At 42.8% G+C, this 26,783-nt stretch overlaps 1 protein-coding gene across 1 annotated transcript in view; it reads left to right on the top strand.

Annotated features, from left to right (window-relative positions):
- Positions 1-4,226: 4,226 nt before the first annotated feature.
- FAT4 (FAT atypical cadherin 4) overlaps positions 4,227-26,783 on the top strand; it is a 131,941-nt gene continuing 109,384 nt past the window's right edge. The window contains exon 1 of the mRNA XM_057428295.1: positions 4,227-9,744. Coding sequence (XP_057284278.1) covers positions 4,444-9,744 — 5,301 coding nt within the window. The 5' untranslated portion in view covers positions 4,227-4,443. The remainder of the gene's footprint in view (positions 9,745-26,783) is intronic.

A 26,783-nucleotide genomic window follows, 5' to 3' on the forward strand; every position in this document is an offset into this window, starting at 1 on the left:
CGTTCAGCTTACATGGGAAGAAAACGTGTAAACTCATGTGCTTTTTTCCCTGTAATGCTCCTTATTGCATTTATCAGCCCTCCACTTGCTTCTCTACTTTCTGTGCCTTCCAGCACAACATTTCAGCAGCATCACTGGCCACTTTTAGGCAAAGCAGCATTGGAAACACATTAAATGTGACAGCCAGATGTGCTGATCTGTTGACACCGGACACTATGAAGTTCCTATTAAGACTTTGCAGTGGAGTGTGAGCAGGACAGTGTTGGGATTAGATTGCTTGTTCTGTATCTGGAGGTGAAAGCCTGATGAAGTGTTGGGCTGTGTTATCAACAGAGCTGTAGGCAAGACGAAAAGTGCAAAATGACCTTTTCTTCACTTTATTTCTCTTTTTAAAAGTTATGAGTGGTGGAACGCTTCCTAGCACAGCCTTAACTGTGTCTGAATTTATTTGTGTTAATCTGAAAGGGGTCAAAACTCTACCCAGACTTATGCTGATGTATCACCAGAGTAATTACAGTAACAGGAGCAGAACTACTCCAGACTTAGGCTAATGCAGTAGGAAGAAGTTGGCTTAGGACGTCTCTCTCTGTCATGCTTTAATCAGTCTCTAAGAATTGCAAAGAGGACACAGATCTACATGTAAAGTTTCTAGTGGGCTTCAGGAAAGAATTTGGGAAGTTTCCCTGAGTTTTAAGGCCTTTCTTTTTTCTTCCCTCCTTTTTTCTTTAGCATGAGGGTGATAAAGACTTTCTTAAAGTGCCCAGAATTTTAGGGGTTTGAAGCAACTCAGGTAGCACTTGCAGTGGAGATGGTCATGGTTTCCACAAGCTTTGGTTCTTCAGCACTGTTCTCATCTGAGTCGCTCAGTGACAGATGGAGGTGGAGAGCCACTGGCCATGACCCTATGGCAGGCAACACAAGATTTCTTTATTACCTTTGTCTTTTTTCCTTCTGTCCTGTCCTGTTTTTTTACCACTGATAGGTCAAAATAATGCAGTGCTTGTGACAGTCACATCCAAATCTTCACGTAAGCAAATTGGTCATCTCTCAGGAAGCAAAATTAGGGGCACTGACAGAGGGGAGAATGGATCCTGAGGGATTTATCACTGTTCCACGAAGGCATTTGAAATCCCTCTTGCTGACAGTACCAGTGACAGTATAGGCAGGTTTGTGTTGATTTAGATCTCCTGTAGCTGCTTCAAGTTCAACAGATTTTTTTTCTTAACCATTAAAACAACTTCCTTTCTCCACCCCCTCCCCCCAAAAAAAGTAAAACTGTTATTCTTAAATCATCTCCTAACTTTGGCTACATTCGACATAGAAGCTAACATTAAGAATATAATACAACAGCAGTGAGTGTTAGAAAAAAAATTGACTGAAATTGTTTGGGTAACTTAGAATTAGTTGTAAATTTTTATATAATTTTCTGTAAACATTTTCATTAAAAAAAGTCACTTCTGAATCCTAAGAAATGGAATTTTGATATCCTGAATCACTTCAGGAATTTAAAGGTTGTGATCTTTTCTTTTGTAGGTGGCTCGTACCTAGAAATACATCTAGGCTAGCTTTACATCTACGAATACAAAAGATTTAAGCAAATTCTGTTTCTGAAACAACTTGCTGATATTTACAGTCATCATATTAGATATGTGATATAAACCCCAATGTTAAATTACACAGCCTGAAAACTGACAAATAGATATTGTTGGGCTCATTATCATATGTGAGATGAAAATTTTTGCAATGTATCTTTTTGTGTTAATATAATGGGCATGTATCATAGTTCTGGTATCAAACATTGACAGATGCTATTTGTGAGTGTCTGGAATAGCATACACCTGGTGCTGTAAATCCTATTGTCTAGATTTTCTCCTCTGTTCTAGATATTCTTTTTTTTTCCAGAATTTTATGCAATATGCTTACCTCAGGTGTACAGAATTTAAGAGGCTAATGTTGAATTTTCATTTATTTGAATTTCCATACTTTTATAGTAGCACTTTGAAGTTTCATATATGAGAGAAGAGCCCAGAGGGAAGTGCAAACTACGGGTGCAGAAAAGCTCGAACAACCAGAGCAAGATTTTGCCTGTTGCACACATAAAGTAGCTGGTTAATGATTTATTCTGACCTGTTAATTAGTGAATGGATCAAAGTCCTTTCAGGGGTGTCAGAATGCCCACTATGTTTCTCAGTGCTATGTTGTCAACTCAGAGCTCAAGTTTAGTTGGCAGATGTGGAAAATCCCAGGTTGTGGGAAAAGCCTCTAGTGATAAAGCCATGGTGAATGCTTGAGGAGTTATTCTAGCTAGGACTGATGTTAATTTATGAAGGTAATCCTCCCCTTTTACCCCATATAATCTCTTCTCTTTGAAAATACCGTACTGCTGTTGTTTTCTCATCTAAACTGGGGGCATTTTTATAACACAAATAAAGATGTCTAGATGCACAGGGCTGCCTTTCGAGAAGAGCTAGTGAACTGCTGACTGCAAGCAAGGGTCGATGTACGCCTGTAGATGGAGTTAAATATCAAAGAACTGGTGCAGATTTTGACAGCAAGATGTGATCAGAGAGATCAGACAGGACTAATGATCCCTTCTTAATTGCCCCATGGTTTACTGTCCAGCTCGCTCCTTGTGAGAGGGAAGGAGGTGTTTCCACTAAGGTATGTAGGTTTGTAAGGCTTGAAGGTATACTTGCTATCTCCTGCTGAACCAATTCATGCAGCTGGCAGGGTGCTTTCAGGCACAAAACTCCTCCTCATCTTGTAGCAGGTACAGCAAAGTGCAGAACTAAGTACAGGCTATGGAGAGCTGCCCCTAGGAGGAAAGGTGCCCCGTGGTGGTGGAGCTGGCAGGGATTTGTTTAAAAAGCCACCGTGTCAGGGCTGCCAAAAGGGAATGGGGATTGGAAGGAGTTAAGGGCCTGAAGTCTGTTTTTGGGTTAGATGACAATACTGTCCAGGGGCATCTACCTCACCAACCACTCCCAGTCAAGACTCCTGCTGATGTTTATTTGAGCTCCTTTTTTTTTGCATTATACCCATCTTTGACACCTTACCCCTGCAACTCTTCCAACTCCACGTTACTCAGACTCCCCTTGTTTCTTTCCACCTAACTTCTCTCTTTTCTTACTTTTCCATGTTGGAAAATTCACTGCCAGGTTCATTAAATACCTCACAAGGACAAATAAACTCCCGTGTTTGTTGATTTGTTACATGGCTACAAAACTCCCGTGTTTGTTGATTTGTTACATGGCTACACTGGATTTACTTTGTCAGCTTAATTGCTGCCCGCAGGTTGGTCAACTGCCATGTTTGTGCCTGAGCTTGCATTTAAAGGTTAACAAACACAGAATCAGACTTTTGCTTCCACTGACACCGCTGGCATTGGGGCTGTCCCTGCCCTGGCGCTTGACGGTGGCCGCGGGCAGGCGGGTTTGGGGCTCTCCGGGTCATTTGAAGGCTGTTTTGGGATGAAGGAAAGCACGGGCTCGCGAGGATGGGGAGCCAGGGGCATGCTTCACCTTTCCCTCCCGCATGGAGCAAGGGGGAACGCTCACTCCCACAGTCCCCACCGCTTCGAGGGCCGGGCGGCAGCGAGACAGCAGAGGGCGCTCGGCGCCCACGCTCGGCTGCTTCGGGTCCCGCGCTACCCGGTGCCTTGCTTGGAAGTTTATCGCGGCGCAGCCGAGCGTCTTCCCGGGGACCACACGTCCCGGCCGCCGCGCTGAGCAGCCTCAACTTCCTTACGAGCTGCTTTACAAACACCGCCCGCCGCCACGTCCCTCGGTGTGCGGGGCAGGCGCGCCGCCGCAACCCGACCGACGAGGGCCCCGCCGCCCCGACTCCCTCCCGCCAGCCCGGACCCCCCTCCCGGCCACCGGGGCGGACCCCCAGGTACGCGGGGCCCCCGCCGGGCTGGGCGGGCCGGTGGGCGGGCCGGTGGCGGGCGGGGCGGCCAATGGGAGGCCGTGGGGGGAGTCGGCGGCGGGCGTCAAGAGGGAAGGGATCAATGAGCGCCAGGCAAAGTTGGGGTCGGGCCGTGGAGAGCGCTACGGCCGTGGATTACAAACCCGGCGGCGTCCCGCACCGCCGCTGAGCGCCGTGCCGGCACCGGGCATGCTAGTGGGGCGGCTGCCGCTGCTGCGGAGAGGCGAAGCGCCGGCACCCCGGTGGTAACTACGGCGGCGATGCGGCGCGGCGCCCCCGGGCGCCCCCCAGCCCCGGAGCGGCGGCTGCGGCGGGAGGAGCGGCAGCGGCTGCAGCAGGAGCGGAGCGCCCCGTGAGCGCTGCGTGCCGACGGGTCTGCTCCCGTCCGTGGAGGGGTAGGGTGAGCGGAGGCTCCGTGAGTGAGGAGAAGGAGAGAAGCGGGAGCGGTCTGTGGGAAAGTGGACCCCGGGGGGCGCCGCTGAGAGCGGCAGCGCCGGGACCCTGTCCCGGTGCGCTATGGGCCGCCCCCCCGCTGCCGGCCTCGGGGCCTCTCCGCCGCTGCTGCTGCTGCTGTCGGTGCTGCTGCTGCCGCCGCAGCTGCCGCTGGGCGCCGCCGCCGAGCCCCGCCAGGTCTTCCAGGTGCTGGAGGAGCAGCCACCCGGCACCTGGGTAGGCACCATCGCCACCCGACCCGGGTTCACCTACCGGCTGAGCGAGCAGCACGCCCTCTTCACCATCAACGCCAGCTCGGGAGCCCTGCACACCCGCACCACCATTGACCGCGAGAGCCTGACCAGCGACGTGGTGGACCTGGTGGTGCTCTCCAGCCAGCCCACCTACCCCAGCGAGGTGCGGGTCCTGGTGCTCGACCTCAACGACAACGCACCCGTCTTCCCCGATCCCTCCATCGTGGTGACTTTCAAGGAGGACACGGGCAGCGGGCGACAGCTTATCCTGGACACGGCCACCGATGCCGACAGTGGCACTAATGGTGTAGACCATGGCTCCTACCGCATTGTGGCCGGCAATGAGGAGGGGCGTTTCCGGCTTAACATCACGCTCAACCCCAGCGGTGAAGGTGCTTTTTTGCACCTGGTTTCCCGGGGTGGGCTAGACCGGGAGGCCACCCCCACCTACCAGCTGTTGGTGCAAGTGGAGGACAAGGGAGAGCCCCGGCGGCGGGGGTACCTCCAGGTCAACGTCACTGTCCAGGACATCAATGACAACCCACCCATTTTCAGCCAGACTCTTTACCAGGCACGAGTGCCTGAGGATGCGCCTGTTGGGGCCAGTGTCCTCCAGGTCACTGCAGCTGATGCTGATGAAGGTACCAATGCTGACATCTACTACCGCCTGGAAGGAGGTGATGGCAGTGGTGGTGGTGGGGAGGGGGCTGTCAGCCTCCCATTTGAGGTGGACCCTGAGAGTGGGGTGATCCGCATCCGGGAGCGCTTGGACTATGAGATGCGACAGGAGTACTCACTGACGGTGCAGGCCTTGGACCGAGGGGTGCCAGCACTGAGCGGCCGGGCTGAGGCCCTCATCCGCCTGCTTGATGTCAATGACAATGAGCCCCGGGTGAAGTTTCGCTATTTCCCAGCCACCTCTCGCTTTGCCTCCGTGGATGAGAACGCAGCACCTGGCACAGTGGTGGCCCTGCTGACGGTGAGTGATGCCGACTCCCCTGCAGCCAATGGGAACATCTCTGTGTCAATCCTGGCTGGAAATGAGCAGCGTCACTTCGAAGTGCACAGCAGCAAGGTACCCAACCTCAGCCTTATAAAGGTAGCAGCTGCGCTGGACCGGGAGCGCATCCCGGCCTATAACCTTACGGTGGCAGTAGCAGATAACTATGGGGCCCCTCCACCATCCCCGGGTCCCCCTACTTCTGCCTTTTCCCCTGATGGAGTGGTGGCAGCTCCTGTGAGCCGTTCATCAGTGGCTAGCCTGGTGATCTTTGTGAATGACATCAATGACCACCCCCCTGTCTTTGGGCAGTCAGTCTACACTGTGAACATCAGTGAGGAGGTGCCCCTGGGCAGCTATGTGAGGGGCCTGAGTGCCACGGACCGGGACTCGGGCCTCAATGCCAATCTCAAATACAGCATCGTCTCAGGCAATGAGCTTGGCTGGTTTCGCATCAGTGAGCACAGTGGGCTGGTCACCACAGCTGGCCCCGAGGGTGGCACTGCTGGGCATGCTGCAGGCACGTCCACCTCCAGCAGGCTGGACCGGGAGACTGCTTCTCAGGTGGTGCTCAACATCAGTGCCCGTGACCAAGGGGTGCAGCCCAGGTTCTCCTATGCACAGCTGGTGGTGACCATCCTGGATGTCAATGACAATAAACCTTGCTTCAGTCAACCCGAGGGCTACCAGGTGTCCCTGGCTGAAAACTCCCCATCAGGAACTGAGTTGCTGGTCCTGAGTGCCACAGATGGGGACTTGGGGGACAATGGAACAGTCCGCTTTTCCCTGCAGGAAGCTGAACCAGCGCTGGCTGTGCTTGGCCCCTCCTCAGTCACCCCTCGCAGGATCTTTCGTTTGGATCCTGTGTCAGGCAAGCTTAGCACCATCTCGCAGCTGGACCGGGAGGAGCAGGCTCATTTCTCCCTGCAGGTCCTGGCCACTGATTTAGGCTCTCCTCCGCTTACTTCCATAGCTCGAGTTAATGTGAGTCTCCTGGATGTAAATGACAATAGTCCTGTGTTTTACCCTGTTCAATATTTTGCCCATATCCAAGAGAATGAGCCAGCTGGAACCTATGTGACCACAGTGTCTGCCATGGACCCTGATCTGGGACCTAATGGGACAGTCAAGTACAGCATCTCAGCTGGAGACACCTCCAGGTTTCAGGTTCATGGCCAGACAGGGGCCATCACAACAAAAATAGCTCTTGACAGGGAGGAGAAAACTGCATATCAGTTGCAGATTGTGGCCACTGATGGTGGCCATCTTCAGTCACAGAACCAAGCCATTGTCACCATCACTGTCTTGGACACCCAGGACAATCCACCTGTTTTCAGCCAGGGCGTGTACAGTTTTGTTGTCTTTGAAAATGTTGCCCTAGGTTACCATGTAGGTACTGTTTTTGCTTCTACCATGGACCTCAACACCAATATGAGTTACCTTATTACTATGGGTGACCAAAGGGGCATGTTTGCCATCAACAGAGTGACAGGGCAGATCACCACAGCCAGTATTATTGACAGGGAAGAGCAAGCATTTTACCAGCTGAAGGTGGTTGCTAGTGGTGGGGCGATAACTGGAGATGCTGTGGTCAATATAACTGTCAAAGATTTAAATGACAATTCTCCACACTTTATTCATGCTGTAGAAAGTGTAAATGTGGTTGAAAACTGGAAAGCTGGGCATACCATATTCCAGGCCAGAGCTCTTGATCCTGATGAAGGTGTTAATGGTATGGTTCTTTACAGCCTTAAGCAAAACCCGAAGGGCTTGTTTTCAATCAATGAACAAACAGGGGCCATAAGCTTAATAGGGCCACTTGATATAAATGCTGGGTCTTACCAGGTTGAAATCCTGGCCTCGGATATGGGGGTGCCGCAGCTGTCATCTAACTTTATCTTGACTGTATCTGTCCATGATGTAAATGATAACCCACCTGTGTTTGATCAGCTTTCCTATGAAATTACTATTTTGGAGTCAGAGCCTGTGAATTCCAGGTTCTTTAAGGTGCAAGCTTCTGACAAAGATTCAGGAGTGAACGGTGAAATAGCTTATAGCATAATTGAAGGAAATACTGGGGATGCCTTTGGCATATTCCCAGATGGTCAGCTGTATATAAAAAGTGAACTGGACCGTGAAATTCAGGAAAGATATATTTTACTGGTCGTGGCCTCTGATAGAGCAGTAGAGCCACTCAATGCTACTGTGAACATTACTGTAATTCTGGAGGATGTAAATGACAACAGACCCCTGTTCAACAGTACCAATTATGTATTTTATTTTGAAGAGGAGCAGAGAGGTGGATCATATGTAGGGCAAATAAATGCTGTAGATAAAGACTTTGGGCCAAATGGTGAAATCAGGTATTCGTTTGAGCATATGCAGCCAGATTTTGAGCTGAATGCGGTAACTGGGGAAATAAGAAGCACTCATCAGTTTGACAGAGAAGCTCTTATGAGACAAAGGGGAGCTGCAGTATTTAGTCTTACAGTAATAGCAACAGATCAGGGATTGCCAAAGCCTCTAAAAGATCAGGCAGCTGTACAAATCTACATGAAAGACATCAATGATAATGCCCCCAAATTCTTGAAAGATCTCTATCAAGCTACTATATCAGAATTGGCAGCAAATCTGACACAGGTTCTGAGAGTTTCTGCCTCAGATGTTGATGAAGGGGTTAATGGATTGATTCACTACTCTGTAATCAAGGGAAATGAAGAAAAGCAGTTTGCAATAGATAGTAGCACAGGCCAAGTTACCTTAGTAGGCAAGCTAGATCATGAAGCTACTGCATCGTATTCACTTGTCATCCAAGCAGTAGACTCTGGAGCAGTTTCCCTAAGTTCAACTTGCTTGTTGAGCATTGATGTATTGGATGAAAATGACAACAGTCCTTCCTTCCCTAAATCAACCTTTTTGGTGGATGTCCTGGAAAATATGAGAATTGGTGAACTTGTGTCATCTGTCACTGCCACTGATTCTGATTCAGGCGACAATGCTGAACTCCACTATAGTATTACAGGGACGAACAATCATGGGACCTTTAGCATCAGTCCCAACACTGGTAGTATTTTTCTCGCAAAGAAACTGGACTTTGAGACACAATCTCTGTATAAGCTAAATATAACAGCAAAAGACCAAGGAAGGCCACCACGGTCATCTACAATGTCAGTGGTAATACATGTTAGGGATTTCAATGACAACCCTCCTAATTTTCCTCCTGGGGACATCTTTAAATCTATTGTTGAGAATGTACCTGTTGGTAGCTCTGTCATTTCTGTGACTGCTCATGATCCAGATGCAGATATTAATGGTCAGCTAACCTATGCAATCATCCAGCAGATGCCAAGGGGTAATCATTTCCGTATAGATGAAGTGAGAGGGACGATATTTACTAGCGCTGAAATAGATCGTGAGTTTGCTAACCTCTTTGAGTTAACAGTCAAAGCCACAGATCAGGCTGTTCCTGTGGAGTCCAGACGATTTGCTTTGAAGAACGTGACCATTTTGGTGACAGATCAAAATGACAATGTTCCTGTCTTCATATCGCAAAATGCTCTCGCAGCCGACCCTTCGGTTGTGATCGGTTCAATTCTAATGACAATTGTTGCTGCAGATCCTGATGAGGGCGCCAATGGAGAAGTGGAATACGAAATAGTCAACGGAGATACCGAAACCTTCATTGTGGATCGCTATAGTGGAGATTTAAGAGTAGCGTCAGCTTTGGTGCCTTCTCAGCTCATATACAATCTCATAGTTTCTGCCACAGATCTTGGCCCTGAAAGGAGAAGATCCACCACTGAGATGACTATCATTCTGCAAGGGGCTGATGGGCCTGTTTTCACTCAGCCAAAATACATAACCATCTTAAAAGAAGGCGAGCCTATCGGGACAAATGTGATATCTATTGAGGCATCAAGTCCACGGGGCTCTGAAGCTCAGGTGGAATATTACATTGTGTCCATCCGCTGCGAAGATAAGAGTCTTGGGCGCCTCTTTACCATCGGGCGCCATACTGGTGTCATCCAGACCGCTGCCATTTTGGACAGGGAGCAAGGAGCACGTCTCTACTTGGTGGATGTTTATGCCATTGAAAAGTCATCTGTTCTGCCCCGCACCCAACGCGCAGAGGTAAAGCTTTTATTCAGTAATTATTTACCTGTTTGCTTTCTAAATGAACTATTTTATATATTTGTTTTTAGCTATTTTACAGACAGTAGTGCACAGCAGAAGTCAGGAAAGCTAAATCTGCTGATTCATTAGTTAAAGATGACCTTTCAGTTGGTATCCCTCAAACAGTTTTCCTCAAAGCTGCTTCTAGAAATTTGAAAGCAGATTAGGTGGAGTGCTAAAATTGGCTACGCTAGGCCCAGGGTAGGTACTAAATACTCTTAACTGTGACAATATTTAATCATGGGCATTTTTGAGTTTTGCATGTGTTCTCTTTTTAGCAATTGATAATTTCTTTCTATTCCGATGTGAATTATAACTAAGCTGCTTTCACTGCAATAATCATGTCAGTATTTGTCTGAGAACTGACCAGTAAGGTATTGCTCCCTAAACAGCTCATTGAGTGTCTCTTGTCTTGGATGTGCTTGACGTCCCTGCTTGGTTAAGTCTGTCAGATAGGTCTCCTCATGCACCTCCAATTCAGGCCATTTCTTTGCACACATGGATGAGTACGAGAATGATCTTGTTTCTGTTCTTGGGTGTGAGAGACAGTACAAATGCAATGGTTTAGCTGGCAGTTTTCCTTATCATAAAGACGTTTGCCTTGACTGAAGGGTCTTTAAGTGTTCTCTGCATGATTAGCTTGAGGACCGAAGGGTGGACAACAGGTTTGAAACACACCTGTGTAGTATGAATATTTTATTCGCTCTGCCTAGTAATATAGCCACAGAGCTGATCATTTAGGTTATTCTTGCTGGTTTCTGCAGAAATAGTGAAAAGCTTGGTGTGAAAGGGAGTCTTGTGTTTGGTTTAAGTTGTACCATGTTCTAGAGCTGCCTCCTGCACTTCACTATGAGCCATTTAACTTGCAGTTCTTGGAAATCTGGGGCTGGCACTCCTGAGTGGGTCAACCTGCAGAGAATGTTGGTAGTGTGTAGTGATTCAACTATTTCCCTTGCCAGCTGAACGCTTTGCCTCAGTGCTGCATAGCTTGCACAGATCCCAGCTAGACTTGCTCTTCAAAATTATGTCTTAGCTTTGAGCCGTCAAGGATGCTGCGGTGGTTTCTGTTGTTGGTTGGGATTTTGTTTTCCTTTGTTTTTAGCAGATGTGGTATTTCTAGTTCTTTAAGCACTGTTCAAACTCAGATATTTCTTAGCACTTATGAGAGAGCTTATCTTAGTGTGTGTGCTGTTGATTATCATGTTTTGAAGAGCAGTAGTGTATTGGAAAGAAGATTCCTGATATATGGGTCTCTGTATCCCTGCTAGAAATTTATAAAAGATTAAACCTTTATAATTTTTTGTGTTATTATTAAGTCATATTTTGTCTTGATGAACAATGTTTTGAGGGTTCAGCCTTTGTCAGTGGGTGTTTAGATCATAATCTTTCAACTCTGTGTTTGTCCACATGACCAAAGGGTTTCTTGACTGGAGAAGACTCAGAGGAGGCCATGTGATTGCAATAGTCTCACACATTGTAGAAGTATTTAATATGAATATTTGGTGAGCAGGGAAGAGAACAGCCATTGAAACTTTAAGCAAATTTTACATTGTTGAATACAAACCACTCCTGAAATCAAAAGCAAATGTTTTATTCCGTGAAGGAACATTGAAAGCAATAGTTGGAAGCTAGGATTTCATATTGCTGGTTGTATCTTTACAGCTTCTAAAATGCTGCTTCTTCCAAATGTAATTAGCTTACTGTGCTTCTTTAGAGATACATTATAAATTATAATCAGCTATCAACTTTAAGAAACATAACCATATGCAGTCTTTCTCTTGACTGATTGGATTTCTCTGGCACAGCTTTTGCTGTCCCACAGTTGAACAAGAACTACTAGAGTGACATTCTTTGTGCAAACTGACTGTCAGTGGGTGCTGAATAAGCAATGCAGCTTTTTTTCCATGTTTCTTTTGGATGGTAACTTTTGTTTTGTTTTTTAGTTTGATATATGTAGTGCAAAAATTTTTGGTCTTCATTTTCTGCCAAGCTACTGTCATGAAAAATCAGCCTGTATCCAAGTGTGTAGACACTATTTCTTATCTTTGTAAAGCCACCTTAAAGCACACTTTTGCTGGAGTTTTTGGGAATCAAATGTGCCATGTGGAAGGTTTAATGTTTTTTTGCCAGTTTTTAAGGTAATAGCTTGAGTGGCGGCATAACCACAACACTGACAAGAGAAAATGAATGTGTGTGGACCTCTACAATATCTAAAACTATGAAGCTTAAGTGTTCTTTTGCCCACAATGTCTTAAACTTTTTTTGGTATATACATGGCAGGGTGAAGACTGATTTTTTTTTTTTTTTTTTTTTTTTAGTCCTGCTTGAGGAGTAAGTTGTAAAGCATTGATGCAGGTGTGCAGACAAAGCCTAATAAGTCTGGTACCTGGCAGCTTTCTGAACAGATAAACTGGGTATAAATTTGTTTTTTTGAGGAAAAAGCTTGAGTATTGTATATTTTCTTTGTTCCTTCTATGCAGAGTATGTTGGGTTTAGTTTCTGAGTATGTTTAAAGGGAAAAACAGTAACAGGATTTGCTTAACGACTTGTACTTTATTCTTCACTGCCTGCTATGCCTTCTGCCCTGATGCCAGACATCATCCTAATTGCACTGTGTCATGTGAGTGAAACACTGAGCAGTCAGCCACCCAGTGCTAAGCTTGCTGTCTGAGACTGAAGAGAGCAGAAGTAGCAAGAAAGTTAATAAAGTTTTTTATCTAACATAGGTTTTGGGAATCATTTTGGGTGGCAGATACCTGGTGTGAAATAGAGATATTTACAGCTTTGAAGCAGTGGCTAGCCTTTGTCCAGCTGGCAGGCAGTATAAAACAAGAGCAGGCTTGCGTGAAGCCAATTGCTCTACAAATGAATCAACCCTTGTCCTTGGAAAATGGTGTGGGGTGTTTTTTTGTTGTTTTTTTTTTAATTTATATCAACTATAATGAAAAGATCAACCTAGTGCTCCAACTGAAAAAGTCTCTATCCAGCCTTTCTCATCCATCCTGGGGCTTCCCCTTTAGGATCATAGGGCATAGCTATGCGGGTTATACACTACCGTTTTCTGAAGAGAGGGTCCAAGGGAAGAGCTATGCAACGACAGGACTCTGGAGAATCCCCTTCTGACCCCAAAACAGCTGGCATGCCTTGTAACTGAAGGATTACATTTTCAGTAAAGCAGCAGCTAAAGAGTTTATAAAACAAAGAACAGTTTATTTGCAGTTTGTGGATTATTGTTTTTTTAGCACTAGGTTTCATATTTGTGTATTTTTCTGTGCTTATTATTACTATATGGAGAGAAGGGCGGGAAGGGTGCGTCAGAAAAGTACAAGTTGTGAGGTATTTATGCTCAAAGTACCAAATGCTTTGAGACTTGCAAACTCAAGTAGTGCCTGTTCTATTGTATTTTACAGCAAGTGGTGTAATTTTGGATAGGTATTACTGAATTAGAAAGCTTTTTTCTTTTGGACATTAGCCAATTTCTGTGTAACCTACAGTGACAAAACAGATGATTTGATGTTGTGTGTGTTCTGTGATCAGTCTTATTTTGCCCTGTCTTGTGTTAATCATTAGGTGTGGCATTGTTCTTCTCAGATAAGAAAAAAATAATGTAGGTGTTCCTGCAGCTCTTCTCTTTGCCCTTTTATGACTTTTTATGTGTTTCTGCTGAAAGAAAAAATGCAGTAATTGCTTAGCTCCTTTCTCATGGCTCTCCAACAGAAATTCTCTTTTAACCTCTTCAGGCAGTGCTGAGCGTTTCACCATCATGATTTTATATTTAATATAGAATGACTAATGCATATTGGGATCACTTGGTAACCATGTGACTTTATTCAATCCTGCCTCCCAAAACAATGATTGTATGCTGTGGGAGACTTTGGGTGGTCGTGTGTTGTACCCTGCTTCTTAGCTGGCAGTAATAACAGGAACCCAGGGACAATACCTCATCTTCTGTGCTCTGTTACTAGGGATTAAATGGAATTAGACGGGATTTCTAGCTTGCATGTTTAACCCTTCAGTGGGCACATTTGCATGTTTAACCCTTGAGGAGAGCAGTGGGTTTGCTGGGGACCAGTGGTGCTACCGTGTATGTTGTATATGACAAATGAGAGGATAACAGATTGGGATGTGAATTATTTGTATATGAAAGATGTTTAACTGAACTTTAAACAGGTTCATAATTTCCAAGGAAGGGAGAGAATAAATATTTATTTATACACTTCATACCTTCCCTAATACCCTGGAAAATGTATAAGCTTTAAATGAAAGTTTTATTGATGGTATTGATTTGAAAATGGAAATACTTGGAGAGGCATATCAATGATCCTATGAATGTTAACATGCTCTTGAAACAGGGGCAATTCCCTTGATTTTCAGACAGGGAAATATGAGGCACCACATTTTCTTTTGCATCTGTGCATGCATAGCTGCTTCTTGTGGTACATTTTGTGACTGGCACTATTGGGAAACTTGGACTTCCAGGTTGGAGGAGGTTTTTATCTCCCAAATCCACAGTCTAGGCAAAGTATGTGCTTTCTTTTATTAGGCAAAATATGGGGATTTTAGACAATGCTTACTGCTGGCATAGTGAAGAGCTGGAATTTAATGAAGACAGAATGAATGGTCCTCTCCTTCTGGAAAGAAAATCACAGGACATTTCACCTTGACCTGGTGTGAACTGCAGCCATGACCATAAAACCATGACTGCATGGGATAACTACTTTATGTGGAGCTTTTAAAGTCACCCCAGCCTAGGTCCTGTCACTCCTGCATCCACTGAACCTAGGAGTGAGGTGGAGTTGCTCAAAAACTGTCTTCTCTGTAGCGCAGAGCTCCAGAAACACAGATTAAGAAAGGGAAGATGCTGCTAAGCAGGAATGACAGAATATGTTGCAGGAGAGGCTACCCAAGCCGTAGGAGCACAATGCACACTGTGTGCTGTTTGGGTTGGGTACCACTTCAGGGATGTGGGGCTAGCCCTAATATCCCTGAGATGGGAAAGGGATGGATTGCTGGGGCAAAACATTGATGGTGTTACTTCTCTAACCAAGCTGGCTAATGGTGGAGGCCTTTAAATTTAGTTAGAGAATTTGAAACCCTCTTCAGAGAAGTCTGTTATCTGGCATATTTACCCGTACAAATAAGAACAATGGGGTATTCCTTGTATTCATACTATTTATAAATCGGTTTATTCTTTAATGATATATGGCACATTAATTGTAGCTTGACAAAGGAAACTACATATAAAAAGTTTGAGTAAACAATGAAAATCTGCCTTGTCCAGCTACAAAGCCATTTTTTTTTTTCTTCCTGGTGCTGATATTGCTGATTCTGAGTAACTTATAATTATTTAAGTTATTGCTGTCATTTGCCCTTATCTGAAAAGGGATCTCTAAGTTCTGCTTGAACTGGAGCGGGAGATGAGTATGCCTTATGTTGAAAACTGTTCAAAACCAATCTGTGGGGTTTGGTTCAAAGTTGTCCCTTTTTTTCCATCCTCTAATTTCATTAATCATTCTGCCTTGCTACATTTTCTTAATATCTAGAATTTCTCATTTCTTTGCTATTTTAACAGCCTCTGGGCATTTTTGCATGTGAGATCACTTCATGATTTTTATGTTAAAAAATCACTAGACTTTAAAACCAACATACTTTATTATGGAAAATAGTTTTTCATGTGTCTCTTTTGGCTATTATTGCTAGTGTTTGCATTAACCATAGCAAAATTTTCATGTGCTTGTTTTTGGTGAGTGTTAAATTCTTCATACAAATCTCTAAATTATTCTTAGATTCTATTGATGTTAATAAGCAAGTCCTTTTCCATGTAAAATGATACCCCACAGAGCTGCTGGAGTCCAGGTTTCTTTCCATGTTTTAGTCAGGTGAAGCAGCCAGTGGCTGTTCGTTATGGAGTATTCCAGAAGTAGGTCACCAAAGCCTGCTTGTCATCTTGGTGTCTCCGGCCCTCACCACTGGCTTTACTGGGGCAAGAGTAAGTTGTTTTTGGCTCCTGAAATCTTTGCTATTGTCTTTTCCTGTTTCCTGTGCATATCTTGAACCTTGAGACTCTGTCTCATCAGAGGATGTTGGTACCCTTTTGACTGATGGAAGAAGGCTCCAGATGTTTCCATGGTCTCATCTGAGTCTTTTCAGAGATTGGATTTTGTTGAATCACCACTCCCAAGGGCCAGTTCCCACCCTCCAATAACAAGGTGCCTGTTTAATTTCCATCAAAGCAACCCCTTAGCATGAAATAGTTCTATTGGCATAGTTTTAACTGTGTCTAGGATAGGGAGTAGCATTACTGTTAAGTTAGTTTGGTTTCTTACCCATGTAATTGTGTCTGTGCAAATCCTGCGTGTAGACAAGCCCTAATACTCTTGGGTTTTAATTAGAGAAGAAATTTATGATGACTAAAACTGAAGTAAAACAAAGAGTTTTCCTGACATATTCCTGCATTTAGGAAAAGTGATGCCAGATCAGTATGGCACATCAGTACCATACAGATTTGTTTCAGTAAATTTATAGCCTGACTTCACTTTGCCAAGAATAATACCAGATATGTTAGAGAAACTGTGTCTTTGTTTTACTACGATGTTTCTCTCTATTCCAATAAATCTTATTTTTAATTAGACCCTTAGTCTAGACTGTCACCCAGGTTTGTTTTTGTAGTGATTTATTTTTGTTTACTTCCTCAGAGCAATAACATACCAAAAGGACAGTAGAACAGATGGGAACTGATAGCTATGTTTGCACTGTAAAAATACATACAGTTGGGTTAGTTAATGCAAAAGAATTTCAAAGAACCTATTATGAAGCAGTAATTTATGTGCCAACAGCTATGCAAAAAAGAAATGAAAACAAGGATTTGCCTTAGCGTTTCATGTTCTGCAGTCTTTGCACATATATGCTGTTAATAGGCTGTCGCTTGTAGTGGCATAGTGATATGCAATTAGTGTATAAGGGTTCTACTATATTTAACACAGCCATCCAGACATCCAGCTCTACAGACAGAAAGGAGTGCTCATGGTGATGGAAATATTCAGCTGGCTCAGACAGATGGATGGAGCTTTGGGGGCTCTTTCTTCTGGAGAAGAGCACCTTCTTGCAGTGCATCGCCTTCCACCTCCACTCTACCCGGTGGCCCAGAGGTGGCATCCCCTGGCCAAGTCTGGGTCCCCAGCAGTGACCTTGTGAAGGATACTAACTCCTAAATGTCCCATGAAGTTTATCTGGATACTCTATTAGAGGTGAGACACAAAGAAAGGATTTTTCTTACAGTTCTTGAAGTGAAAAAAAAAGAAGTAATAGCTTTGAGATGTGCCATATGGCCAGTAGGTCAAGTATCATCAGCATTAAGAGAAAATCATAACTTTCTCTATTTCATATATCATTTTCCAGCCTCACGGCTAGCTGTGCTCTTCTAAATACACATACACATGCATGTGTCAGAAAAATTCTGTCTTCAGTCACTGAGTTGGATGTGTCTGGAAGACAACCAAACTGGATCAAGCAGTGCTGTAGTTTTCTTTGTAGGATCTGCCTATACCATTTTCAGTTCTTCGGTACGTACTGGACTGCTCCCAAGCCAAAGCGCCAGCTTGCCATTACTAGCAGAGAATTATAGAATCACAGAATGGTTTTGGTTGGAAGAGACTTTAAAGCTCAACCAGTTCCAACCTCCTGCCATGGGCAGGGACACCTTTCACTAGACCAGGTTGCTCCAAGCCCTGTCCAACCTGACCTTGAATACTTTCAGGGATGGGGGCAGCCACAGCTTCTTTGGGCAACCTGTGCCAGTGCCTCACCACCTTCACAATAAAGAAGTTCTTCCTTAGATTTAATCTGAGTCTACCCTCTTTTGGTTTAAAAGTGTGTAAAAGGTGAGAGAAACGTGGCAGTGTGATTCTTTAAGTTAGTTTTCTAGGAGATTCACAATTTATCTATTTCTTCCATAGTACAGTTACTGGCTACAGTTTGTAGCCAGTAACCTGATTTCTGGGGTTTTGAGCAACCTGGTCTAGTTGAAGGTGTCCCTGTCCATGGCAGGGGGTTTGAACTGGATGATCTCTAAGGTCCCTTCCAACCCAAACCAGTCTGTGGGTCTATGAATTTTTAAAATGACTCATTTATTTAATAAGAGAACACTAAAGCTGCTATGCAAGGACCGGCATTGGTGTCAGGTCTTCTGGGCCTCTGCTGCATGCACACAGCATGGTAAGGGGTCAAATGCTCCTGCCTTCCCTAGGAGGAAGATGGGGTTTGTACCAGAGCTGTACAAGGGTGCCCAACCTACCATACTGCCCATGAAGGGCATGTCATCTACTTACTTAATTCTTTATGGGCAGCACTGATAAAGCCAATGAGACTTTGGGTCTTAGAAGTTACTTCTGACTCATTTCCAACCCCTTAGTTAGAGGCATCTTTTATGCGGCAGATTATTATATTGGTACAGACCATAACAGTCATTGTCACTGATGGGAACGAGGAGTGGATTTAAGAGCTGTACTATGGGAGTAACTGTTTTTGGAGGTCTCTGTCAGAGCTTTGCAATCCACTTAAGACTTTAAGTGCTTCATATCTAGTCCTCTTTGGGTTTTTAGGCAAAAGCTTTATATTTGGTAGCTGCAACATTTCTTGAAATACAACTCAGGAAAAGACTATTAATTCTAAGAATGTGTATAAGATGTTTCACCTACCTAAGTCAGTAGTCTTCTTTTTAAGCTATGAATAGAATTTATATCCTGCTTGGACTGAATTAATTTAAATAGCATCCAACACTAGATAGTGCAGGATTAAATTCAGCAATAGTAATTTGCTATAGGTATATTAAGATAGAAGAAGCACTACTTAGAACTTTAAGCTGGAGGGGTGGGTTTGCCACAGGCCCTGTGTGTGGGGAAATACGTGATTATGTTTCCCTTGCAGTGTACTGGAAGATGAATTGTTCCTTGGAGAGCTAGAGGGAAAACTGAGTTGAGGGCTTTTCATGTCAACTCCTTTTTGGATCATTTTTGATAAATAAAGATAATTATACCATAATAGTTCAGAAGAATAAATAAGATGTCTGAGCTATGGTACACATCTGTAGTGTATGTGCTTAAAGCTTGAATTTTCCATAGGGATTTTCTTCTATATTACACTTCGGGTTTCCTGGTGTTTTTCCCCATTCCACATTCCTTATTCTTTTCAATACAGCAAATCTTTTTAATCCATCAAAATGTCATTCTGTCTGAAATATGAAGACATGTTGCAATTACAAGGCTGTTTAGAAACAGAAGGCAAACTCAGTAGTTTATTGCGCTCTTATTCTTTTGAGACCTGCATTTTTGTTTATGTGATTTAAATGACTTTTTCTGAGCACGATTCTATTCCCTTTGAAAGTTGCCTAATAAACTTTTTATGCCTGTCTGCTTTAGAAAAGAATTTGAACCTTTATGATTTCAGGGAAGAAATTAATGAAAATCCCGATTTTAACCCCAGTAGGGTCATGTCGGATTGTCTGGAAACTAATTTATGGTGGTGGTGGTCTTAGATGAAGTAGAGGCTTTCTTTCCACTGTTTTCTCTCTCTAACAGCACTCTTAGCTCTTGCACCTCTGACTTTTAAGGGATTGGCTTATTTTATTTTATTTTTACATATAAATTTCTTAGCACCAAGTAATTTCTATGGCCAGCACCGAAAGTTGTGTGGGGTTTTATCATCTGTTTGTTTCCTCATGCTGTGTTATCAAATGGGGATTTAGCTACTCAGAATAAGGTTAAGTGATCATGTTGAGATCATAATTAATTAAACATAAGCTCTGATACCTTGTTATTTCAAGACATGCAATCAACAGATGGAGAATGCCGCCTGACCCACGTGCTGGTGGAGAGGGGAGGAAGTGGGAGTGGACTACTTGCAGGGCAGGATGATATTGAGTAGGAGCAAGCTGCACACATGCCTGCCAAAATACTTGGATCAGACTAAAGGAACACAGATGGCTGAGGCTGATAAAGGTGTCTTTTATTGTTGGTTTGGTTTGGGCTTATTTTCTGCTCGGTACTGTTTTGAGTTTGTGTGTGAGAGGGGCAAGAGGGGAGGAATATGACTATATGAATATGTTTGTTTTGGTACATTTTACAGCGCAGGAAGGAGTTGCACAAATTCAATGCTCCTGCTCGGTAGGACGCCAAAGGCTGGAGCTAAGCCCTCTTTTAGGTTTCTGTAACAAATGAACAATAATGTGTCCTCAGGGATTTATGTCATGCTGTCCAACCTTTGGCTCTTATCTGCTAATAGAAAAATCCCGATGCATTGCTGAAAGTAGCTCCTGCAAATTGGACTGAGAAGCCTTAAAAGCACGTAACTGCCTCTGCTCATAACCAACCTCAATGTTAGCTCACCCCTGTCATGGACTTATGTGATGTGTGTGTGTAAATAAACCAGTATATATGTAAGTATACATATATATGTATAAATAATGTCTTGTCTTCCGAGAAGGCAGCAGTGCCTAAGTCTGTCTGCAGTTTGTCTGACAGAGGAGGAAGCCAAGCCACTGCGGGACAGGGGCATGTAAGGGAAAGCATATCCCACAGACTCTTAATCTGAGGAAAGTTATGTTCTTCTTAGCTTTTGTTATTTACTGTAGAAACTAACTGGTCACTGCTATCTAAAAATGGTATGTCTGAACTTACAAGTTGCTTGCAGAAATAAATCATTGTCACCAGACATAGCGGTTGTTCCAAGTCTGTTGGATCTGTTACACCCATGAACAACACCATCCATCATGGCAGGGCTGAGGAGAAGGGGGTAGAAGCAGCAACTTCAACTCCATCTATTTGAAGCAAAGTCTAAACCAAGCAATTTCATTAGAAAGCCTTAAAGATTCTTGTTTCATGAATGGTGGCAGTAATGTTCTCCTGCTCGTGACAGCTGGAAATCCACAGGATGTTCTTGCTGGTAAGCATGAAAGAAAAATGCTACATGAGACTTCATTCTAGGGCAAATAAATTTTATTTTGAGTAGCACTTTCAATTTGCAGTCATTAAGTTGAGCTATTGCAGTCATTTTTCATAGAAACAAATATATTAGAAAATGTAGTTGCAAAGTCATGCTCCTAATGGTATACTGTAAATGACTAAGACCAAATTTCATTCAAAACAGTGCTGTTTTGGTCTATTGTCTTCAAAATGCTCTTTCTCTCCTTTCTTGATCACCCCATATTTATATGTTTTTTAAACAGACATTGAAATTTTTTTTTTATATATATGGTTTTTTTTTGTGCAGCAAAGCTGCCTGAAATTGGTGGAGGGAGACATTGTTTCATTCTGAGGTTCAGTGCTATAAAAATGGGTGTGCTTTCCTGATGCCTTGTGGTCTTACATATGCAAACAGCTTTTCTATTAATACACCATAATATTATGAGTATTAATTGTGGCTACTGCTATACGAATGGAAAAATAAATGCATCTACTTTTGCTCTGAGGGGAAAAAAAAAAGCCCTTTGTGGGAGCAGGAAAATGCAACTTTTTTTTTTTTTTTTCCTGTGAAAATATATCGTTGTTATTACACTTTGTCTCTATAAAGGATGTATGAGCATGAGAATCTGGAATTTATAAAAGAAAATATTACAAACAGTGGACTGTCTTTTTTTTTTTTAATTGTGCTGATTTTCCATTGCTGTAACTATATTTTATTTAGTTGAATTACTTTTTTTTATACCAATTACATTGGCATAACCAAGCAGAAAATGTGGCCCTGAGTAAATAAGACTGAACTTCGGTTCATGTAAATTGAAATCTATATTGAAAGTGACGCAGGGTAAACACTAAACATACAACAAAAATCTTGCTTCAGCCAAGGAAATAAGGAAATCAAGACATTCTGCAGCCTATAATTAGGCACAGGGATGTAGCTCTGTGAAAAGGAATATAAGACAATGGTATTAACACAGTACTCCAAGGGAAAGAGCAAGTGATAAATTACTGTGCATTGTGGGCTGCAGGATGACTTAATAGAGTACAGTTTTGTGTCCATTTAGAAGTCAGGTAAACTCTAGACATTAATTGGTAAACATGCGTTGCTTGTTCATGTAATTTAAAAATAAACGAGAGCTTTATCTAGTATTAATATAGAGTGCTTTCTGTTGTGGCATAGTTTGAAAAAGACAAAAATCAGCTGCTTTATCTGACCTGAGTCGGGGCAGGCACTTGACGTTTACTTAGGCTGGTAAAAAGAAGTAAAAGCTGTCTAAAGTAGTTTGATGAGGCTTATAAAGAGAGCATGTTTTCTTGCTCAATATTAGCTTAAGGTGAGGACTATAGTGTTATGTTGAGGCTTTTCCTCATTTGGCTCTCCAGATGCACAGTTGAATTCAGAGCATGTAACTTCAGCTTTGAAGACTAATAATCCACCTTTTGAGGCTTTCAGTATCTCCTCATGGTAGGATAATAGATCCCTTGGAGACCGTCCTTCAGGGGAAATCAAGAACGGGAATGTGCACATCCACCAGGGGGTAGAACACTTGCCCTCCCAAAATGTCCACGCAGAGACCTGTGTGTCTTGCTTAAAGAAAGCCACCATATTTGAGATTTGGTTAAATTTGTGCAGTGAATCCCATAGCAGATGCAGGGTTTTGTTTACATCAGGAAAAGCAATTGTAAACACTTACAGCATGCTTGAGAGCAGGTTGGTGCTAACAGGTCTACCTTTCTACTGCCCTCAAGTTCACCTGCAGGTGGAAGGGTGTGAAATAAATGTGCATTCAATGGTTCATAAACATGCAACCAGGTTTACATGTCAGCCTCCTCTTTGAAAGAAATTGAGTTTATTAATGGGTTTTTAATTTTCATTTGAGAAAGTTAAATTGAAAAGAATTACTTTCGCCACCACTCCAAAATATATTTTAATATAGTTATAGCGAATACCTAGCTGTCTGTGTAAAAAAACAGAAGTCTGGCATTTAGAATAAAGGATTCTGATACAGAAACAGATCATTAGGCTTCCTTTGCAACTGCCACAGACATTGATTAATTGGGACAGTCAGCATGGCTTGCTTTTAGAAAGAAAGAACTTAATGATTAGCTAAGTTCTTTTTCTGTACCCCTCACCGAGCATATAAAATGATTATAAAAGAATATAGAAAAGAGGCAGTTGGGGTTGTTGTTGTGCACAATTGAAACACAGCCAAATATTTCACAATATACTATATATAGTGAGAAACATTAATTTCCATGCGCTAGCTGTCAAGATCTGAATATAGTAATGTATGCTCCAAGTCATTCTGTGTTCTTTGGAAAGGAAAACTTGTCATTCTCCATGGGTTGTAGATGAAGTAACACCTATGCTGAATGATCTACAAACACTTAGTTTTGCATGCGTTGCAACACTGGAATGGAAAACCAGTTTTTGATGAGTTATTATCAATTTTAAGCCAAATGATGGCTTGATGTTTCTAAATGCTTACTGAGAAGTAATGAGACTTGAGATGTGCCCTCTGTGAATGTGTGTTTGCTTTTTTTTTTTTTATTCATGTTATCTGGGGAAGTGAGAAATTTGTTCTGTAGAGTAAGGGAATGGTCAGGGACTCTGTCTAATGCAGTTAGCAATGTCTGTCATGTCCCACGTGTAATTCTGTGTTCTTGGTGACTGCCAGCAATGATTGCAGCATGCTGCAACGTGTAATTAAGCATCTCTTGAATGAAGCCTACACAATATTCAGTATTTCTTTTACCTGGATCAAATTCAACTCTGTTGAAATTAGATTTTCAAACCTGAGTAACATATAAAATTTGGGCATATGCTTCTTCAAAGCGTGTTCTTGAGATTTAGTATATCAAAATATTTATCTTCTTGTTTGTCTCTCTAAACTGGGATTTGATTTTTATCTGAAGGGGTAGTGGGATGATAGCTGAGCTTCTGTTGTGCTTTAGGAAGTCATTTGCTTTTATGTCACGTAAATCTTCAAATTATTTAATAATGCCTCCTTCACATATGGGAACCTGCAGCGTCGAGATGCATTCAGGACGGAAAGAGACAGAAAGAGTATTGATTCATCTTGTGTGACTTGGGTTAAGCAGGAACAGCCCAATGTATGTAATAGATGCAAAGCTTTCAGAGATACTGTGATTTGTGGGGCACCAAAGTTTTTGCTCCTATTCAGTGACATTGGTTGCATTTTTCTGTTCTGGTTCCCTGGTTTACTGTCTGGAAACTCTGTTTATTAAGATACAGCTATATGATTCACCAAGCTTTTAAAATACAGAATTTTATGTAACACTGTGGTAATCTTGAATCCATTTAACAAATGCAATAGATTTATGTGAAATTTACAGCAGAGTAGTTTCAATGCGGTGACTTTGATTTATGTGTTATGAAAGATAAACCCTTTGTAAAACTACTTTATAAATATGGCATTTATATGTGGGTTTATGCAGTCAGTGCCTGTCAGTAGCTTCCAGCTCAATGTTCTTGTCTTCTGAATCCCCCAAAAGTAATTTTGCCTGTGAGTTATTGAACTCAGCCAGTGGCAGTCTTTTAAGTGCCAGCTCACGCACACCTAACCATTTGAAATTTAATATTATCTTGATGGATGCTGGAATTAGGTCTCTTGCAGCATGTGAATAGTATCGTCAGAAAAATTTACAACTTCAAATCCAAGCCTAATATATACACTTTTGAGGGAAGGTTTGTGTTACAGGCTGATAGGTTTTGTCTGGCTTTCCAAAACATTGGTGGGATGATGACACTGCAATGTGGTGGTCTGGTAGTCTCTCGTCTTGAGGATTTACTTTTGTGTGAGGAACATAAATTCTCCTCCAGGCTTTGTATTAATATTTATTGTGACAGTAGCTTTATTTTCTGAAAGTTGCCTTCATTGGGCATTAGTATCAAAGCTTTCAATAGGCTTAGAGTGTCCAGGCATCTCCTGGGACTTGGTTCGTGTATCTGTTTTGGGTGGGAAGGGGTACCTCTGTAAGGCTGGATATTGCTCTCAATGGGAAGGGGCACCATATTGTGTCCTTGACATAACTGGGGGCACAGAAATCCCATTTTCTTTAGAATCTTCTCTGTACTGAGCCTTCCTCTTTTATTGTTTTTTTTAAGCTTTCTGTAAGATTGTTAGCTGTCATATATATATATTTAGAGACGTTTATATTTTTCTTTAGCAAACAGAAAACCATGTTCTTCACATTTAAAACCTTAATTTTGTGTTTAATAGTTATAATTCTGAAGTCAGAAATGTTATAGTAGTCAAGTTTTAACTGTTTTGCAGCAAGTCTTCCAAAAAAATCAGAAAGTTATCAAAGGGTTTAATTAGTAGTGCATGTGCTTCCTCATTTCAAATGCAGACCTGCATAGGTGGATAATGGGTTCCAGGAATAGGTGGAATGAAAGAATGCAGCTGGATCCTGTGGCTTCAGAACAAGTCAAGGTCATCCAGAGCCAGGGCTTCAGGGGTCCCTGAGGATGAGCACTTGGTTGTTTGCAAAGTGATTTTCTCAGGCACAGAGGTAGCTTGAATATTGACTGTCCTTGCAGTGGAAGTGGATAACCACCCTTATCCCTCTTGCACAGTCTAGAGAGCCTCTGTACTGTGGCAAGAGAGGAGAGAGGTGGTCAGGGAATGGGATGATATTCTCTAAGGACAGTGGTGGAGCCCCTGAGCCAACTATCATTGTTCACTCTATTCTGCATCCTGCCTTTGCCCTGGCTCCAAATCCTGTAGCCCACATCTCCAAAGCATCATTCTGGGAGGAACATCAGGCCATGAACCCACTGTGTGCGTGATGTGAAGGTGCTATAGAGTGGAGAAGGCTTGCCCCAAGGGTTCCCACCATTGCCTGCCTCTCACTCTCACTTTTATGAACCACTGACTGGAATGGTCACCCGAATTGAAATCATTGCAAGGTAATTCCATGTGTAGAATTCAAGTCTTGACTCAAGAGAATCACTCAAAACCAGTAAGGTAACATACCTTTACTTTAGAAGGCAGGTGCTAGTTTTTGCTTTCTATTGTACTCTAGTTTTCACTGTCATTGACAGCACCCATGGGTATTTCACTCTTCTGTTAATTTCCAAATGTTAATTATATGTGTGTGTATGTTTATTTTGGTGTGTAGTCATTTGTGTTTATTGTTTTTATTTAACATTTCTTCCTGCTCTGTTACTGGCAGCAGTATTTGATTTATTTACGTGATTAATTCTTATCCCTTTGAAATCTACGGAGCCTTTAAATAAGAAGAAAGAAATCCTAGCAATGATAATAGCATTCAAGCTCCTTTATCTTCATTTTGTTCCAGTGCAGTGGTGGATATTCCAAATTCTCCATGGTAATAGAGAAGTATTTCAGAAGCAAATATCTTGCCAGATCTTTGCATTTTCATTACAATTATTGCTCCGGAGCACGAGTACTTTATCAGCCATAGGCTTTGTAGCACTGGAACATGGATGTTTAAAGCTGATGCAAATGAGCATTCTCTTTTCATTGTGAGTTTACTGCTGAAGTAATGCAATTTTTAAGAACCAAAGATCTTTTCTTAGCAGAACTTCATTGGCATCTCTTTGGTAAGCAACAGGCGCAATGCATCCCCGTGGTTTCTTACAGGCAGAACAGAAAGTTCTCCTTTACCCAGCCTGTTTTGTTACTTGCGGATTATGCGCATTAGTTGTTATCCCATTATATGGTACATTCATAAGTGTTCTGTTCAGGATCTGAAGTAACCAGGTTGGGACTGTGTATAGCCCTGCTGACATGAAAAGAGCACAGTCAAAAAAAGATCTGAGTGTTTGGTTACCGCAGGGACAAGTAATTAACCAAAGATTTTGATTTACTTAAATCATTTCAACGTTTATTTGTTCTTGTATGTTTACCTGCCCAACTGCTAGTCTCAGGCAGACATCTCCCCTCTTTGGTTTCACATATCACATCTGGCCTCAGCTGCAAATAGGGAAATAATTTGCTGCTTCTGAAGGTTCTGCCTGATCTTATGATGTTCCTACTCTCTAAGCCTTACAAA

This window comes from Pezoporus wallicus, unplaced genomic scaffold (assembly GCF_028554395.1).
Source record: "Pezoporus wallicus isolate ANWC-B61680 ecotype Strahan unplaced genomic scaffold, APGP_CSIRO_Pwel_v1 scaffold_3294, whole genome shotgun sequence".
NCBI classification, from domain to species: Eukaryota; Metazoa; Chordata; class Aves; order Psittaciformes; family Psittacidae; genus Pezoporus; species Pezoporus wallicus.